General features: G+C 42.7%; 1 protein-coding gene across 1 annotated transcript in view; it reads right to left on the minus strand.

Moving 5' to 3' along the window:
* The window catches only part of LOC118857007 (aryl hydrocarbon receptor-like), a 69477-nt gene extending 64478 nt beyond the window's left edge, over positions 1–4999 (minus strand). Inside the window, exons 1-2 of the mRNA XM_036767592.1 lie at positions 4948–4999; positions 2121–2308 (exon numbers count right to left, since the gene is read on the minus strand). Coding sequence (XP_036623487.1) covers positions 2121–2308; positions 4948–4988 — 229 coding nt within the window. The 5' untranslated portion in view covers positions 4989–4999. The remainder of the gene's footprint in view (positions 1–2120; positions 2309–4947) is intronic.
* Positions 5000–19166: the final 14167 nt, after the last annotated feature.

Below are 19166 nucleotides of genomic sequence, written 5' to 3' on the forward strand. Positions count from 1 at the left end.
AAAAGACAGATTCACCAACCAATTATCTTCCTCTTTCGTTTCTTTCAAATTGAAAACAACACAATTCCCACTGCCATGAGATATATAATAGATTGACTTAAAAATACCACTAGATATTTTATGCAAAACACTTTTCAATTTCAAATTGCTGTTGAAACCATCTATACTGAAATATGACTGCATAGTTATAATATTAAATGAGCAAGGATAGGAAAAACCATGAGAATGTATTAAGGGCTATAAAAATAAAGGGATGATGAAGGTGATGGTGATGATGAAAATTTATTTAATAAATGTGTCATTAGATAGGATGCAGCAAAACAAATGATGAAATGCCTGGCGAACCCTTTCTCCAGATTCTTTAATATGAGTTGGTGCACATGTTACCAAATCCATCACCCAGAGCCAAAAATATATGCACAAATGCACACATACACATATGCCTGGAGGAGTAGTGTACATCCCAGAATAAACAGATGTGCTCTAAAGCACACCTCATAGAGTGCAGAAGAAGCCTGCTATCAAATGAAAATGTTCGAAATCTGCTGTATTTTTTAAGGATGTAAGAAAAAATATAAAACATTTGCTTTTCTAGATAACAGCTAGCTTTTAGCTTCCTAATTAACATCAAAAGATCAATTCAAAGTAGCAAAGAAGAGCATCCTTAGATCATGTTGTGACTTCCAGTAGCACCCTTCTAACCATACCAATTCAATACCATTCTTGAAACCGTCTATAACAAAGTATGACAAAGGACACCGCAGAACTTCTGTGTCAACTATGTAAGAATTGGAGAAGACCTGGAAAGGTATCAAGAGCTATAAAAAGGAAAGGAAGGTGGAGGCAGGAATGAAAGCATGTTTGCCAAACATGTCACTAGATGAATGACCGATGCCTGGAAACCCCACTCTCCAGATTTCTTCGGTGAGAATCAGTGAGCTCCAATTACCAGTACTGTTACCTCTGACACAAATACACATACAGACACGTACATATAAAGGTGTACAAACACACAAAATACATCTGGAGGAGCAGATGACATCCCAGAACAAACAGATATTCCTCAAACTGATGAATGGAAGCACGTTCGATAAATATTTTTGATTGTTTATCTGAATAGCTTCCAAACGGAGAAAACATTAGGTACAGCCAAAACAACAAAGATCTCTTTCTAAATGAAAACACGATCTATCTGAAAGTGGAATCACCAAGTGAAAACACTTCATCCTTCTCTGGAAAATAGGCTGCATGGTGTAAATAAAGAGATCGTGAAAGGAGTTCAAGTCAAAATGGAAAGGACATGAGCCTGGCAAGACAGCTACTGTCTTGTAGCCAGGATTGTAGCTGCCAGCTCTAAGCAAGTCTGGTAGGGTGATTTGAGTAGATGGGCTAGGGTGTTTACATTTTTCTCTTTCCTGGAGCAGTAATCTATCTAGATTTCCTCTAGAGAAGGATTTTTTTAAAATTGATCCATGACTTTCAGAGTTGAAATTGCTTTTTTTCCTTCAGAAGAGAGATCAGAACCCACTAAGATAGGACTTCCTCTTTCCTCTTGTTCCTTCTAGCTCACTTGAAAGGCTAGGACCAGAGAAATTGCACTCCAAAAGTTGAACATTTCTAGAAGATGGAATATGACTGTGAAATATTATCTTTCAAGGAAATCAATTGGTTTTGAAGCTGTCACTAGTCTTCCTGCAGGTCTGTGCTCAACTTACTACCAAGAGGTGGGATTCAATATTCATCTCCGTGCCATGTTTGTTTTGAAATTGTCCAAGGTTCCCAAGCAAGCCCCATATTCCCCATTGGAAACTGACCAGCTTTAACAATTTCAGAATTCACTTGTTTTTTTTTCTTCACATGACAGAAAATAATTGAATTTGTTCTTGTTGGGGACAAGAAATGGAATCCTATTAAGATCTAATGAGGTGGGAAGGTCTTATTTTGGAGGAGGATTTGATACAGATGGTGATGATGGTCATAGTAATCATAATGGCCACTTCCAAAGCACTTTAAAGAGAACAAAGCATTTTTCAACCACCCTTTCCTTGTGGAAGATTGCCCCTTGCTCCTTCTACTCCTCTTGGGCAAGATCTGGAATGAGCCAGGGGCTCAGGGCTTACCTTGGAAGAAGCTTTGAGTGCGCAGGTAGCTGACAGTAAGTCGGAGAATGGACAATTTATCCAAGCTGGAGATGACCTCATTGGGAAAGGGCAGCAGGCTGGCCAGGCACTCTAGCTCAGAGTTCAGCCTCTCCCGGTGCCGCTTGGAGGGGTTTGCCTTGACACCTTCAGAGGGAGGCAACTTGGCCCTGCAGTTGGGGGGTGGGAGGGGCAAAGGCAGACATGTTACAATGGTAGGCCTTCCCCCTCCTGCTCCCAACCATTGCTAGTCTTCAGGAAACAAGGGGAGAGGAGGACCCAGTATTTGTTAGTGGGCTTCTAACCACACACCACCAAGCTTTCTTTAAATCATCTGGCCTGGGAACCCCCGCCTAATGGGCAAGCTGAAGGATGTTTAGTTTGCCAATATCTTTTGATCTGGGTCTGCTGATTTGAAGTAAAGATCATAAGAGAGCTCACCCCTCCTACAGGAAAATGGCCTGCTTTTCTCAGGGTTCCAATTCAATTCAAACCGCATTTACTGAGGGACTGCCTTCTTGGCCAGGACTTAATGTAATTCCTTCACCAAATCCAACACACCTTCCACGAAGGCCCAGGGCAGAGCCAAGACCTTCTGTCCCATGGCCTTTCCATCTTTTGTCCTTTGTTAAGACCCCGCAGTTTCAGAGTGAGGATCAACAAAGTCTAGGGCTCTATGTCCCTCTCCAAAGCCTGTAGACATCTCCTATTGCACCAGTCAGGGATGGAGATGGCCAGATCAGAGATGTCTCCTACACAATCTGAGCAAATCTGAATACTCCTCTCCCCACTCTATAATCAAATAACAACAAAGAATCGAGCTTGGATTCTATCCTGGCTTGGATGCCATAGACTAATAGTTCTCCTCTCCTTCTTAAGATGCAGAGGTGAGGAGAGAAAATAGTCTTTCTGAAATGAAGGCTTCCAACTAGGGCCTTTTATTGGAAAAATCCAAATCTGATCCATTCTGAAATGGGAGCAACAGCCTAGGCCTTCTGCTCTGCACAGAGAAGCAACTGCTGGCTCTGGTTGCCCTTTCAGGGCTGCAGATGCCAGCTCCATGGCAGACATTACACACCCAGGCCAGACAGCGATGGGGGAAGAGGGGGTAGTGATGGAACCAGGGGGAAATGTGCTGCTTGCCTCCCTTACAGGAGGGAAACTGGGCTGAATGTTTGTGTCCAAGGAAACAGAGTCTGTGGGAGCTGGAGACCGTAGCTCAGAGGAGAGCTGGATAACTGGAAACACAGGATATGGGTTCAAATCCCATTGATGAGCTAAAGTGATCTTGGGGAAATCCTCTGGCAGTGGTGCTGGTCTTGGCACTGGTGGTGCCGCTGCTGCCCATAACCGACTGAACTGAGCACTCTGATCGTAGGGAGCAGACACGGAGGAATGGACAAGGGTGCCTTTCTCTAGTGAACCTTGGAGGGGGTGGGCTGTGTGGTGCCTTCTGCCCTAGCTCCTCCTCCTCCTCTAGGAGCTAAGCAAAGCACCTCCCACCCCAGGGCAAGCAGGGGCCTGGCTCCACCTGAGAACTAAGACAGCAGCAACACCAGCCTGAAGGACAGGACACTCCTGCAAATCCCCCCACCCCACCGCCGACTAGCTGGCTGGGGCCTAGAAATTGGAAGGGAACGCGGGGGGGATGCGGTATTTAGTCCAACCTTGTCTTCCCGTGGATCAGGATATTGAGACCCAGAGAGGGGAAGGGACTTGCCCAAAGCCCTACAGAGGGAATGGGGAGAAACAGTATTTGAAACCAGGTCCTCTGACTCCAAGGAGAATATCACCATCTAGACAAGCCTCCTCATTTTATAGATGAAGGAACTGAGTCTCAGAAAGGTACCCAAGTCACCCAGGTAGCTTTGTGGCAGCCACTAGATTTCCACCCACTTCCTCTGGCGCCAAATCGAGAGCCTTTTTTTCTGTAGCAACGTTTCAGCAGGGGCTGAGGAAGGGGAGGCGCTTCTGGGGCGAGCTTCCATCCCCACTCCCTGCTCCCCATCCTGTGTCTCCTGAACCCCTAATCCCTCCCAAGTGAAGTCACAGCAGCACCCCAGGAGCCGCTAAGTTACAAGAAACGTTTCATTTTCGGATGTGGCGAAGGTCTTAGATCGACAGACCCCTAAACCCAGCCCGTCTCAGTGAGAATCCTGAGGCGAAGAAAGCAAAAAAGGGCTTGAGCAGGGTCCCTCAGCCAGTGAGCCTGAGTCACACTTCAAAGCAGGACTCCCGACTCTCAGGCAAAGAGCCGGGAACTGTGGGACCGGGACCTCTTTCTACTCCCCAAGAGAAGAGGGTGAGTTAAGAATGAGGGTGCAGCTCAGGGGGGGAGCAGAAAGTACTGCCGTCCGAACCGTTCGCGTTAGGGTCCAGAGAGAGAGGCAGAGACTTGCCCAAGGACATACAACTGGTAAGGAGTAGGATCGTGAATGGGCTTGAAGGAACACGAGGAGACCAGGGGAAGAATAGACCGGGCAGTAGAAAGTCCTCCTCCGCCTCGCCGACCCTGGCCCTCTGTTCTCGACCCCTTTGGTGGCCTCAAGAGTTCCGCTGCTTCTCGGGAGGGGTCCATGCCCGGACCCGAGCTTCATCCCCAGGGCCCACCCTGACACCGACCCCGGGGCGCAGAGGACGCCACTTTACCGGGACCGTCACTCACTCCCGGAGGGGGGGGGGATCATATCTACTCCCCGGGTACCCCAGCCCGCCTCCCCCGAATGAGCGGCCGCGCGGAGTTATCCTCCGGCCCAGACTCGTCCTTTCCCCTCCAGCCCCCCTGCCCTCCCGAGCGCCCGGCACTCACGTCCTGGGCACGGGCTTCCTCCGTCGGCGTCCAGCGTACATGGTACCGTCGGCACAGGCTGGAACTCGGGGTGCGATAAGTTTGGAGGGGAGCGCAGATCGGGCCCTGTGCGGGACTGGGGGGGAGGGAGGGAGGGAAGGCGGGACCAGCTAGGGTCTCCCTCCCCCTCGGTCGGCTCGCCCCTCCCGCTTCTGGTGGGGCTGAAGGCAAAGGGCTGATGCGGGAAGCCTCCGCTGGTCTCTGGCTCAGGGTTTGGCTGTGAGCAGGGCGGAGACGCAGAGGAAAGCAGAGAAGTCGTCCGTGCCCTCCCCCAGACTGTCCCCTCCCCAGCCCGGCCCGTCACCCCGCCTAGCTGGGCTCAGCACAGATCAGCCCGGGATCCGTAGCACGAGAAGAAGCCGCGCTCTGGGCATTTACTCCTGGCACCAGCGTCGTCCCTCCGAGCCCTGCCCCGCCGGCCCTGCCTCCGGGCTCTGTCCGGCCGGCGCACGCTTCCTTTCCCACGAAACCCCGAACTCCTACGTCCTTGGCTGTTCCCTCAGACAGCACCTTCACCCATGCCAGCTGCCGCCCCTGCTGCTAGTTAGGTGAGGGCATAGTTGCCTCTCCAACAGAAAGGCGGCGGTTCTTGCCCATCCTGGCCTCTGATCCCGGGGGCACAGCCAAACAGAAGTCCTGGAAGGGTCCGTCAGGAATATTCCTCGTCTCAGTCCTGTAAGGGACAGAACCCAGGGAGTTCTGCAGTTGAGGGTGATCCCAAGAGGGAAGGCCCAAGGGCTGTTGTATTTGTCAATGCAAGAACAGGGCAGGGCAGAGATTTGGGGCTGGAAGAGGCCTTAGAAGCCAAGCATTCCCATCTCCTCATTTCACAAGAAACTTAAGACATCGCACAGGTAGCCCGAAGTGGAATTTGAAGCCACAAGGTTCAACTCTAGGTCTTGCTAACTCTGAATCCAATGCCTACCGTCCAAATCAACAATCATTTTGTCTGTGTGCCTGACAGCACTCTGGGCTCTGGAGAATACCGAGTCCCTGACCTCAGGCCTCCAGGTCAAGTCCAGAGCTGTCAACAAATCAAAGGTAACCGCGATGGGAGAGGACACTAGCGGCCAGGGAGATCCCCCAGGCTTCCTGCAGCAGGGAGCCACTGAATGAGATCCAAGGAAGCAGAGGATTCCAAAATGGGAGAGGGAGAAGGAGTGAACTCCCTGCTTGGGAAACAATCACAAGAAGCTTATTCCTAGGACCTGTATGGCCACTCGCTGTGCAGAGAGTGGGAGTTTACATTTTCATTGACTTGGCCATTGTGCTGAATGGCTTGTGTGGGGTCCCAGTTCCCTGCCCAATCAGGCAGAGTGTGGGTCCTACCAGCTGTGGGAAAGATGGGTAAACACACCTTTGGGAAGTCCAATTCTCCAGTTTCTCTGGAGCAGAAAGAGTTGGAATGTGTTTGCGGACCACATGGAAAAGGCAGGGTGAGTGATTATTAAGTTTGGGGTTCTCAGCTTTTTCCTCCTAGGCTCAGCAGGGGCTCTGCAGGGGGCAACCTTGACAGTTTCAGAGGTCCACCCTCAGTAAATCACGAGGCTCAGTGTGTCCAGCAGAGGGCGCATTAGGCTTCCCAGTGAACCCCAACCTCCTCCCACCATCAGGGGCTTAACTGCCCAACATCAGGGTCCTCCTCTCTCTCACCCCCAGCTCCATACTCACTCAGTTGCCAATGCATTGCTTTAACCCCACTGTAGAGTCACAGTCTAGAGCTGGGAAGGACTTCAGAAGCATCTAGTCCAAAACCCTCTTTAACAGACAAGGAAACAGTCTCAGAGGCATCAGTGACTTTTCCATGAAAGAAGAGCCTCTGATCATGGAGAGCCTCTGACTCTAGCACTGAGATTCTTTCCAACTATCACTCACATCAGTCACATACAGGGCTAGGCACTGTGCCTGCCACATAGTAGGTGCTTAATACATGTTGATCCATTGAGTGATCCATTCCTTTCTTTCTATTCACATGCTGTCCATCTTGTTTGAGGTCTCCCTCATCTCTTAGCTTTGCAGAAGTCTTCCGATTCGTCTCCTCAACTCCAGCTTCTCCAGCCCCTGCTGCATCCTCTACACAACCTGCCAGATTCACCCAGGACCTTGGCACTCCTCTCCTCAAAGTCAGCAGTGCCCTCCTGCCTCTATCAGAAACTACGAATCCCTCCTGTAGTTAAATCCCTTCACACTTGGCTCTAGCCTACCTTGGCAGACTTATTCCTTGTTCCCCTTACATCAAAACCTTGAGCCCTGCCCATCGGACTCTGGGTTCCCCTATGAGAGCTTTAGCAGGCTCTGAGTCACTTCCTAGCCATCTACACCTCATTCCACACTGCAGCTGCCACAACTTGGAAGCTTCTGTTTATGTGCTGTCTTCTCCCATTAGAACAGAAACTTGTTGGAGGAAGGGATTTTCTTCCTTGCTTGTGTGTGTATCCCCAGTATTAGAAAAGTATCTGGTCCATAGAAAGTGTTCAAGAAATGATTGTTGAATGACTTACAAAAACTATTCCATCTCCTCCCTCAGGCTTTGCATGGTCTGTCCCCCATATCTGAAATAGTCTCCTTCCTCATCTCTGACTCCTTGAACCCCCAGCTCCCTTTAAGGCTCTGCTTGATTTCTCTTTCCTACATTCTTCCTACAGTCTTAGTTACCACTCCACAATCATTTTATATTTATTTGTACATACTTTGTATTTTGTTGTTCTTTAGTCATCTCTGGCTCTTCATTACCCAATTTGGAGTTTTCTTGGCAAAGATACTGAGCAGTTTGCCATTTTTTTTCTCCAGCTCATTTGACAGATGGAGAAATATATTAGGAAGGCAGAATTTATGATTTCAAAGAGAATCTCATATGTGCCTAAAAGGTCCGGAACCGCAGGATATAAAGAATTCTCTAGGCAGAAGGCAGGAGAACTAAAGCATGTATTTACACTCCACAGTAACAATCCCCCAAACCAGCGTCCCCATTTTGATATTTTCATCAAAAGCTTCCAGGCCCAATAAGTCTGCCTCACAAGGGTAACCAGGAGGCCACAGAGAAGCAACATGGTATAAGGCAAAATCGTATACATGCTTCCCCTCTGTGGTAAGAAGATTACCCACTAGCCTCCAGTCAGCTCTGCTACCGGCAGCTCAGCTTCGGCTGTAGGCGTCTCTGGCTCCAACCGGAAAAGGAAAGGAGGATCTTCAAGCTGTCCTCTCCCCTCTTATAGAGTTTTTGACATCATCAAGCGCAGCCTGAACAACCAGGGCCGATTGGTTCTTGACTTGGCCCCTCCCCCAGCGTAGACCACATTAACACACCTCCCCTCAGCCAGTGCCACAACTCATCACACAGGAAGCTCTGGTCCTGCCCCGGAAGAGCAAGCCCCAGTGTCCAGGGAAGCTCAACGAGGCGAGCTGAGTCATTCAAAGAAAACAAAGTCCATTCTGGCAACAGGAAACTGAGGCAAACAGGGCTAAGTGACTTGCCCAGGGTCATAGAGCTAGAAAGTATCTAGAGCCAGATTTGAACTCAGGAAGATGAATCTTCCATACTCCAGGCTCTATTCACTGTGTCACCTAACTATCCTTTTGGCATTCACTTATCTATGTCCATCTGGTTTTACCCCATAGAATATAAGCCAAGGGTGGGGAACCTTCAGCCTTGAGGCCATATGTGCCCTTCTAGGTCCTTGGGTGTGGCCTTTTGACTGAGTCCAAATTTTACAGAACAAATGCTTTTATTAAAGGGATTTGTTCTGTGAAGTTCTTGTACCGAGAAAAAGGTCACACCTGAGGACCTAGAAGGCCACATATGGCCTCCAGGCTGCAGGTTCCCCACCCCTGATATAAGCCAACAGAGGGCAGCTACTGTTTTGTTTATGCCTTTATGTGCCCAGGACCCAGGACAAACAAAAGATGACACAGAGGTGATGTTAAACAAATTCTTCTTAAAATTTGTCTTTATTTGATATATGAGTAGACCTGCTGAGTGATGAGGGCAAAACTCCAACCATACCATCTTTTACCTTGCAGAAAAGTAAATCCAAACCTTGGTAGCAGTCAATCAGTATTTCTTTAGGGCTGGTTCAGATAAAGAAGAGTTTAGTGCCAATTATCTAAGGAAATTTGTGCCCAGGGTTCAAGCATTATTTATTTATTTATTTTTAGTTTGCGTCATTCAGTTCCACAAGCTTTTGAGTTCTAGATTTTCTCTCCCTCCCTCCCCTCCCTCTTCCCCAAGATGGCATGCAGTCTGATATAGGCTCTACATATACATTCACATTAAACATACTTTAATATTAGTCTTGTTGCAAAGAAGAATTATAATCAATGGAATGAAGCACTAGAAAGAAGAAACAAAACAAAAGAGAGAGAGAGATCAAATAGTTTTCTTCAATCTGCTATCAGACTCCAAAATTCTTTCTCTGGATGTAGATAGCATTTTCCATCACAAGCCGTTTGGAGTTGTCTTAGAATCTTGCATTGCTGAGAAGAGCCAAGTCTATCAGAGTTAGTCATTGCATAATTTAACTGTAATTGTATGCAATGCTTTCCTGGTTCTGCTCCCCTCATTCAGCATCAGTTTATATGTCTTTCCAGATTTTTCTGAAGTCTGCCTGCACATCATTTCTTATAGCACAATAGTATTTTATTACATTCATATACCACAACATGTTCAGCCATTCCCCAATTGATGGGCACCCAGGGGTCAAGTATTACCTGGAAAGAGGCCATCTTCTTCACCCATCATAAAGAGTGAGTTCTTGCTAAATGGATTCTCCCTCCTCACAAACTTTTTTCAAAATAATATTTTATTTTTCCCCAATTACATGTTAAAATAAATTTTAAACTTTTTTAAAAAAGGTTTGAGTTCTAATTCTATCCCTCTTTCCTTTCCTCCCCTTCCCCTTCTCTGAGATGGTAAGCAATCTGATATAATTTATATATGTGCAATCATGTAAAACATTTCCTTATTAGTCATTTCCCTACAAACTTTTGCTGTTATTCAGAAGGACTGGAAGCCTACAGGAGGCAGAGTTTCTGAACAACAGCAGTTAAATGGGTATTGATAGTTTGTATTTCTTCCCTTGAGAATAGCCTGTTCATATCCTTTGAACAAGTACCAACAGCAGCTCTTTTTGCGGTTGCAAGAATAAGAAAGTAAGAGGCTGTCCATCAACTGGCAAATGGTTGAAAATATTTTTATTTATTTCATTAAATATTTCCCAATTACATGTAAAAAAATTTAATAATCTTTTTTTTTATTTTGACTTTTAAAATTCTCTCCCTTCCTTTTGCCTCTCCTCCCTCCTTGAGAAGGCAAGCCATTTGATTTGGATTAAACATTTGAGGTCATGCAAAACATATTTCTGTATTATAAATATTGCAAAAGAAGACACAAAATTTAAAAATGAAGATAATTTTTTAAAAGTATGCTTCAATCTGTATTCAGAGTTCATCAGTTCTCTCTCCAGAGGTAGACAGCATTTTTTATCATGAGTCCTTCAGAATTGTCTTGAATCATTGCCTGATCAGAGTAGCTAGGTCTTTCACAGTTAATCGTTCTTACAATATTACTATTATTGCAAACCATGATCTCCTGGTTCTACTTGCTTCACTTTGCATGGATTCACATAACTCTTACCAGGTTTTTCTGAAACCATTTTATCATTTTTTATAACATACATATAGTATTCCATCATAGTCATATACCACAGCTTATTCAGCCATTCCCCAATTAATGGACGTCCCCTTACTTTCCTGTTCTTGCCAAACAAATAGAGCTGCTAGAAATAGCTTTATACACACAGGTCCCTTTCCCTTTTCTTTCATCTATTTGGGATAGACCAATAGTAGTGGTATTCCTGGTTCAAAGGGTATGCACAGTTTATAGACTTTGCGGCATAGATCCAAATTGTTCTCCCAAATGGATGGATTGGTTCCCAATTCTGCCTCCAGTGCATAATTTTTTTCCACATCCCCTCCAACATTTATACTTTTCCTTTTCTGTCATATTAGCCAATCCAAGAGTTGTGAAGTGGAATCTCAGAGTTATTTTAATTTGTGTTTCTCTAAACAGTAGTGATTTAGAGCATTTTTTCATGTAATAGCATGAATTTCTTCTTCTGAAAACTGTCTGATCATATCCTTTGACTGTTTATCAACTGGAGAATAGTTCTGTTTTATTTATAATTTGGATCAGTTCCTTATACATTTGAGAAATAAGGCCTTTATCAGAGAAACTTGCTGAAAAAAATTTTAAAAAATTTCCCCAAGATTCCTGTTTTCTTCTAATTTTGGCTCCATTAGTTTTGTTTGTGTGAAACCTTTTAAATTTGATATAATCAAAATTATCTAATTTACTTCCCACAATCTCCTCTATTTTTTGTTTGATCATAAATTCATCCCTTATCTATAGCTAAGACAAGTACATTTTCTCTATATTCCTCTAATTTATTTATGATATCACCAATTATGTCTAAATCATTTATCTATTTTAAGCTTATCTTGGTTGGTGTGAAGTCTGGTCTAAGTCTAATTTCTGCCAAACTGCTCTCCAGTTTTCCCAGCAATTTTTCCCATATTTTATTGTTTAATTTTTTTTTTTATTTTTCAACATTGGTTTCCACAAGATTTTGAGTTACAAATTTTCTCCACATTTCTACCCTCCACCCCACTCCAAGATGGCATATATTCTCATTACCCCATTCCCCAATCAGCCTTCCCTTCTGTCACCCTACTCCCCCCCCATTACCCTTTCCCCTTACTTTCTTGTAGGGCAGGATAAATTTCTATACCCCATTACCTGTATATCTTATTTCCCAGTTGCATGCAAAAACAACTATCTTTTTTGAGCAGCAGGTTTTAAAACTTTAAGTTCCAAATTCTCTCCCCTCTTCCCTCCCCACCCACCCTGCCTAAGAAGGCAAGCAATTCAACATAGGCCATACATATCAATATGCAAAACACTTCCACAATAGTCATGTTGTAAAAGGCTAACTATATTTCCTTCCATCCTATCCTGTCCCCCTTTATTCAATTTTCTCCCTTAACCCTGTCCCTTTTCAAAAATGTTTGCTTCTGATTACCTTCTCTGCTATCTGCCCTCCCTTCCATCATCTCCCCTTTCTTACTCTCTTCCCCCTACTTTCCTGTGGGGTAAGGTACCCAACTGAGTGTGTATGTTATTCCCTCCTTAAATCAAATCCTATGAGAGCAAGATTTGACCATTCCCCCTCACCTGCCCCCTATATATATATATATGTGTGTGTATATATATATATATATATGTGTGTGTGTGTGTGTGTGTGTGTGTGTGTGTGTGTGTATGTGTGTGTATATATATATATATATATATATATATATATATATATATATATGTATATTCCTTTCAATTACCCTAATACTGAGAAAGGTCTCATGACTTACAAACATCCTCTTTTCTTGTAGGAATGTAAACAAAACAGTTCAACTTTAGTAAGTCCCTTAAGATTTCTCTTTCTTGTTTACCTTTCAATGCCTCCCTTGATTCTTGTATTTGAAAATCAGATTTTCTATTCAGCTCTGGTCTTTTCGTCGAGAAAGCTTGAAATTCCTCTATTTTATTGAAAATCCATATTTTGCCTTAGAGGATGATACTCAGTTTTGCTGGGTAGGTGATTCTTGGTTTTAATCTTAGCTACTTTGACCTCCAGAATATCATATTCCAAACCCTTCGATCCCTTAATGTAGAAGCTGCTAGATTTTGTGTTATTCTGATTGTGTTTCCACAATACTCAAATTGTTTCTTTCTGGCTGCTTGCAGCATTTTCTTCTTGACCTTGGAACCTGGGATTTGACTCCAATATCCCTAGGAGTTTTCTTTTTTGGGTTCTTTTTCAACAGGTGATTGGTGAATTCTTTCAATTTCTATTTTACCCTCTGGTTCTAGAATATCAGGGCTGTTTTCCTTGATATTTTCTCGAAAGATGATGTCTGGGCAGTTTTTTTCATCATGGCTTTCAGGTAGTCCAATAATTTTTAAATTATCTCTCCTGGATCTATTTTCCAGGTCAGTGGTTTTTCCACTGAGATATTTCATATTGTCTTCCATTTTTTTCATTCCTTTGGTTCTGTTTTATAATTTTTTGATTTCTCATAAAGTAACTAGCTTCCACTTGCTCCACTCTAATTTTAAGGTAGGATGTTCTTCAGTGGTCTTTTAGACCTCCTTTTCCATTTGGCTAATTCTGCCTTTCAAGGCATTGTTCTCCTCATTGGCTTTTTGGAGCTCTTTTGCCATTTGGGTTAATCTATTCTTTAAGGTGTTATTTTCTTCAGTATTTTTTGGGTGTCCTTTAGCAGGTCGTTGACTTGTTTTTCATGGTTTTCTTGCATCACTCTCATTTCTCATCCCAATTTTTCCTCTACTTCTTTTATTTGCTTTTCCAAATCCTTTTTGAGCTCTTCCATGGCCTGAGACCAATTCATATTTTTCTTGCAGCCTTTTGATGTAGGCTCATTAACTTTGTTGACTTCTTCTGCCTGTATGTTTTGCTCTTATTTCTCACCTGAAAAAGATTCTAAAGTCTGAGTCTGGGTTTGAGTCCTTTTTTGCTGCCTGGTCATGTTCCCAGCAAACTACTTGACCTTTGAGCTTTTTGTCAGGGTATGACTGCTTGTTTTTTTTTTTTTTTTAGGCCACATGTGTATCATTATGCATAACCCTTCCACAATACTCATGTTGTGAAAGACTAACTATATTTTGCTCCTTCCTAACCTATCCCCCTTTATTGAATTTTCGCCCTTGACCCTGTCCCCTTTTGAAAGTGTTTGTTTTTGATTAACTCCACCCCCATCTGCCCTCCCTTCTATCATCCCCCCCTTTTTTATCTTCTTCCTCCTTTTTTCCTGTGGGGTAAGACACCCAATTGAGTATGTATGGTATTCCCTCCTCAGGTCAAATCTGATGAGAGCAAGATTCACTCATTCCCCCTCACCTGCCATCTCTTCTCTTCCTACAGAACTGCTTTTTCTTGCCACTTTTATGCAAGATAATTTACCCCATTTTTTCTTTCCCTATCTTCCTCTCTCAATATATTCCTCTTTCATCCCTTAATTTGATTTTATTTCTTTTAGATATATTACCTTCATCTTCAATTCACCCTGTGGCCGCTCTCTCTCTCTCTCTCTCTCTCACTCTCTCCCGCTCTCTCTCTCTCTCTCTCTCTCTCTCTCTCTCTCTCGCGATATATATATATATATATATATATATATATATATATATATACACACATACATACACATACATGTATACATACACACTCACATATACCTATATATATATAAAGATATATGTATACATAAAGATATATATATATATATATATATATATATATATATACATATTCCCTTCAGCTACCTTAATACTGAGGTCTCATGAATCATACACATCATCTTTCCATCTAGGAACATAAACAAAACAGTTCAACTCTAGTAAGTCCCTTGCAATTTCTTTTTCTTGTTCTTTTTCTTGATTACCTTTTCATGCTTCTCTTGATTCTTGTGTTTGAAAGTCAAATTTTCTACTCAGCTCTGGTCTTTTCACTGAGAAAGCTTGAAATTCCTCTATTTTATTAAAAATCCATATTTTGCCTTGGAGCATGATACTCAGTTTTGCTGTGTAAATGATTCTTGGTTTTAATCCTAGGTCCATTGACCTCCAGAATATCGTATTCCAAGCCCTTTGATCTCTTAATGTAGAAGCTGCTAGATCTTGGATTATTATGATTATGTTTCCACAATACTCAAATTGTTTCTTCCTGGCTGCTTGCAGTATTTTCTCCTTGATCTGGGAGCTCTGGAATTTGGCGACAATATTCCTAGGAGATTTCTTTTTGGAATCTATTTGAGGAGGTGATCGGTGGATTCTTTCAATTTCTATTTTTCCCTGTGGCTCTAGAATATCAGGGCAATTCTCCTTGATAATTTCTTGAAAGATGATATCTAGGCTCTTTTTTTGATCATGGCTTTCAGGTAGTCCAATAATTTTTAAATTACCTTTCCTGGATCTATTTTCCAGGTCAGTGGTTTTTCCAATGAGATATTTCACATTGTCTTCCATTTTCTCATTCCTTTGGTTCTGTTTTATAATACCTTGATTTCTCATCAAGTCATTAGCCTCCACTTGCTCCAATCTAATTTTTAAGGTAGTATTTTCTTCAGTGGTCTTTTGGACCTCCTTTTCCATTTGGCTAATTCTGCCTTTCAAGGCATTCTTCTCCTCATTGGCTTTTGGGAGCTCTTTTGCCATTTGAGTTAGTCTGTTTTTTAAGGTGTTGTTTTCTTCAGTATATTTTTGGGTCTCCTTTAGCAAGTCATTGACTTGTTTTTCATGGTTTTCTCTCATCATTCTCATTTCTCTTCCCAATTTTTCCTCTACTTCTCTAACTTGCTTTTCCAAATCCTTTTTGAGCTCTTCCATGGCCTGGGACCAGTTCATGTTTTTCTTGGAGGCTTTTGTTGTAGGCTCTTTGACTTTGTTGACTTCTTCTGGCTGTATGTTTTGATCTTCTTTGTCACCAAAGAAAGATTCCAGAGTCTGAGACTGAATCTGGGTGTGTTTTCACTGCCTGACCATATTCCCAGCCAACTAACTTGACCCTTCAGTTTTTCAGCAGGGTATGACTGCTTGTAGATTTAAGAGAACTATGTTCCAAGCCTGGGGGTATGCGCCAACTCTGCCACACCAGCACTCCTTCCCCAAGAACCCCCTACCCAGACTGGACTTAAGTCTTCAGCAGGCTCTTCACTCCTGCTCTGATCCACCCCTTAATTTTTCCCACCAGATGGGCCTGGGGCCAAAAGCAACTGCAGCTGTAGTTCTGTCACTGCCTCACCTCCTCTGCCTGGGGCAGTGGCCCGAACCGAACTCTTTTATAAACTCTGTCCCCACTAGCCTTCTCTGTTTTCTTTGGTGTTTGTGGGTTGAGAAGTCTGGTAACTGCTGCAGCTAACTGATTCAGGGTGCTGGTGCATGCTCTGCCCTGCTCCTGGTCTGGTTGGTCTGCGCCGCCCATGCTGGGCTCTGCTCCGCTCCGCTCCCAGCTCCGTGCGGGATAGACCTCACCCAGAGACCATCCAGGCTCTCCTGGGCTGGAGCCCTGCTTCTCTCTGCTATTTTGTGGGTTCTGCAGTTCTAGAATTGGTTCAAAGCCATTTTTCATAGGTTTTTGGAGGGGCTCGGCAGGGAGCTCACACTAGTCCCTGCTTTCCAGCTGCCCTCTTGGCTCCGCCCCCAGTTGCTCTCAGGGTATGACTGCTTGTAGAGTAGAGATTGTCCCAATCTTTAGGGGACTTGCAATGCTTTTTTCAGAGCTACTTCTTCTCCATTGTCACTGCAAGCTCTGCCACAACAGCGCTCCTCCTTCCCCAAGATCTGCCAACCAGGACCATGATTCAGATTCAAGCAGGTCAAAGCAAGAGAACCTGCCTTTGTGCCAGCAAAGTGCTCCTTGCACTCCCACTCTGATCCACCACTTGATTCCTCCCACTGTGTGAGTCAGGGACTCTGGAAGCAGCCACAGGAGTTTCCTGCTGCTGCTGCTGCTGCCACTACCACACCACCTCTGCCACCCCCAGGGCTTGACTATTCTCTAACCCAATCCAGCAGTTTTCCTATTAACCTGTTCTGTGGTCTTTGGTGTTTGTGAGTTGAGAAGTCTGGTAACTGCTACAGCTCAGTGATTTCTGGCCCTAAGGCCTGCTCTGCCCACCTAACTCCTTTTCTGGTCTGTTCTGGCATGGCCCATGCTGGGCTGTGCTCTGCTTCCAGGCTCCGCTCTCAGCACTTTGGAGTAGATCCTTCCCAGCTACCATCCAGGCTGTCCTGGAAGGGAGACCTGCTTCACTCTGCTATTTTGTGGGTTCTGCATCTCTAGAATTTGTTCAGAGCCATTTTTACAGGTGTTTGGTGGGATCTGCGGGAGAGCTTAAGTGAATCCCTGCTTTCTGGCTGCCATCTTGGCTCCACCCCACCCCTCAGCAATTTTTGTAACTGTTGAGTTCTTATCCCAAAAGCTTGTATCTTTCAGTTTATCAAACGCTAGATCACTATGGTTATTTACTACTGTGTGTTGTGTACCTAGTCTATTCCATTGGTCAACACTCTTTTTCTTAGGCACTATCATGCTGTTTTGATGATTACCAATGTGTAATGTAGTCTGAAATCTGGAACTGATACTCCTATCTTCCTTAACATTTTCTTTTCATTGATTCACTTGATATTCTTTACCTTTTGTTCTTCTAGATGAAGTTTGTTACTATTTTCGTAGCATTTTAAAATAATTCTTTTGTAGTTTGCTTGGCACTAAGTAAATTATCTTAGGTATAATTGCCATTTTTATTATATTGGCTTAGCCCACTCATAAGCAATTAATATTTATCCAGTTGTCTTTATTTATGTGAAAAGTGTTTTGTAATTGTATTCATATAATCCTGGGCTTTGTCTTGACAGATAGACTCCCAATTATTTTATATTATCCGTAGTTATTTTAAATGGAATTTTTCTATCTCACCCTGCCAGGTTTTGCTGGTAGGATATAGAAATACTGATGATTTATGTAGATTAACATATTGTATCTTCCAGCTTTGCTAAAGTTCTTAATTGTTTCTGCTAGTATTTTTAGTTGATTCTTTAAGTATACCATCATGTCATCTGCAAAGAGTGATAGTTTTGTTTCATCACTGCCTATTTTTATTCCTTCATTTTCTTTTTCTTGTCTTATTGCTATAGCTAGCATTTCTAGTACAACACTGAATAACAGAGGTGATAATGAACATCCTTGCTTCATTTCTTATCTTACTTGGAAGGCTTCAAGTTTATCCCCATTACAGGTAACACTCTTGGTTTTAGATATATACTACTTATCATTTTAAGAAAGGTTTCATTTATTCTTATGCTTTCTAGTGTTTTTTAAAGGAATATTATGTCAAATATGTTTTCTTCATCTATTAATATAACCATATGATTTTTGTTGTTATTGATGTAGTCAATTATGCTAATAGTTTTCCTATTTTTTTGTTTTCCTATTATTGAATCAGCTCTGAATTTTTAGTATAAATCTCACCTAGTAATAGTGTATGATCTTTGTGAAGCATTGCTATACTCTCATTGCTAGCATTTCATTCATTTTCTTTTGCATTGATATTCATTAAGGAGATTGGCCAATAGTTTCATTTCTCTGATTTTGCTTTCTTTGGTTAAGGTATCAAAACCCTATTTCTGTCATAAAAGGAATTTGGTAGGACCTCTTTACATTTTTTTCAAATAGTTCATGTAATATTAGGATTAATTGTTAATTAATTAATTTTTCCTTAAATGTTTGGTGGAATTCACTTGTGAATCAGTTGGGTCCTGGTGATTTATTTTTTCTTATGGAGCTCATTGAAGGCTTATTCATTTTTTTCTAGGATTGGATTATTTCAGAATCCTATTCCCCTTGAAGAGATACCCATAAATTGGGGAATCGCTGAACAAGTTGCAGCATATGAATGTAATGGAATACTATTGTGCTAAAAGAAATGATGAGCAGGCAGATTTCAGAAAGACCTGGAAAGGCTTCTGTGAACCGATGCAAAGTGAAGTGAGCAGAAGCAGGAGAATATTGTACACAGTAACATCAACATTGCATTATAATCAACTATGATTGATTTAGCTCTTCTCAGCATTACAATTATCCAAAACAATTCCAAAAGACTCATGATGGAAAATGCTATCTCCATCCAGAGAAAGAACTGATGGAGCCTGAATACAGATTCAAAGCACACTATTTTCACTTTCACCTTTCTTCTTTCACAACATGATTAATATGGAAATATATTTTGCACGATTGGAAATATATAACCTATATCAATTTGCTTACCATCTTAAGGAGGAAAGGGGGGGATTTGGAAGTCAAAATTTTATTTAAAATGAATGTTAAAATTGTGTTTACAGGTAGTTAGTAAAAGTAAAATACTATTTAAAAGGGGAAAATAGAATTCTATTTTTTCATCTGTTAATATGGGCCATTTACATTTTTGTAAATATTCATCCATTTCAGTTAGATTATCAGTTTTGTTGTTGTTGTTGTTGTTGTTATCTAGTAGTTCAATCCTGTCTAACTCTTTGTGACCCCATGGACTTATATATAGAGTTTTCTTTGGCAAAGATC

This window comes from Trichosurus vulpecula, chromosome 7 (genome assembly GCF_011100635.1).
Source record: "Trichosurus vulpecula isolate mTriVul1 chromosome 7, mTriVul1.pri, whole genome shotgun sequence".
NCBI lineage: Eukaryota > Metazoa > Chordata > Mammalia > Diprotodontia > Phalangeridae > Trichosurus > Trichosurus vulpecula.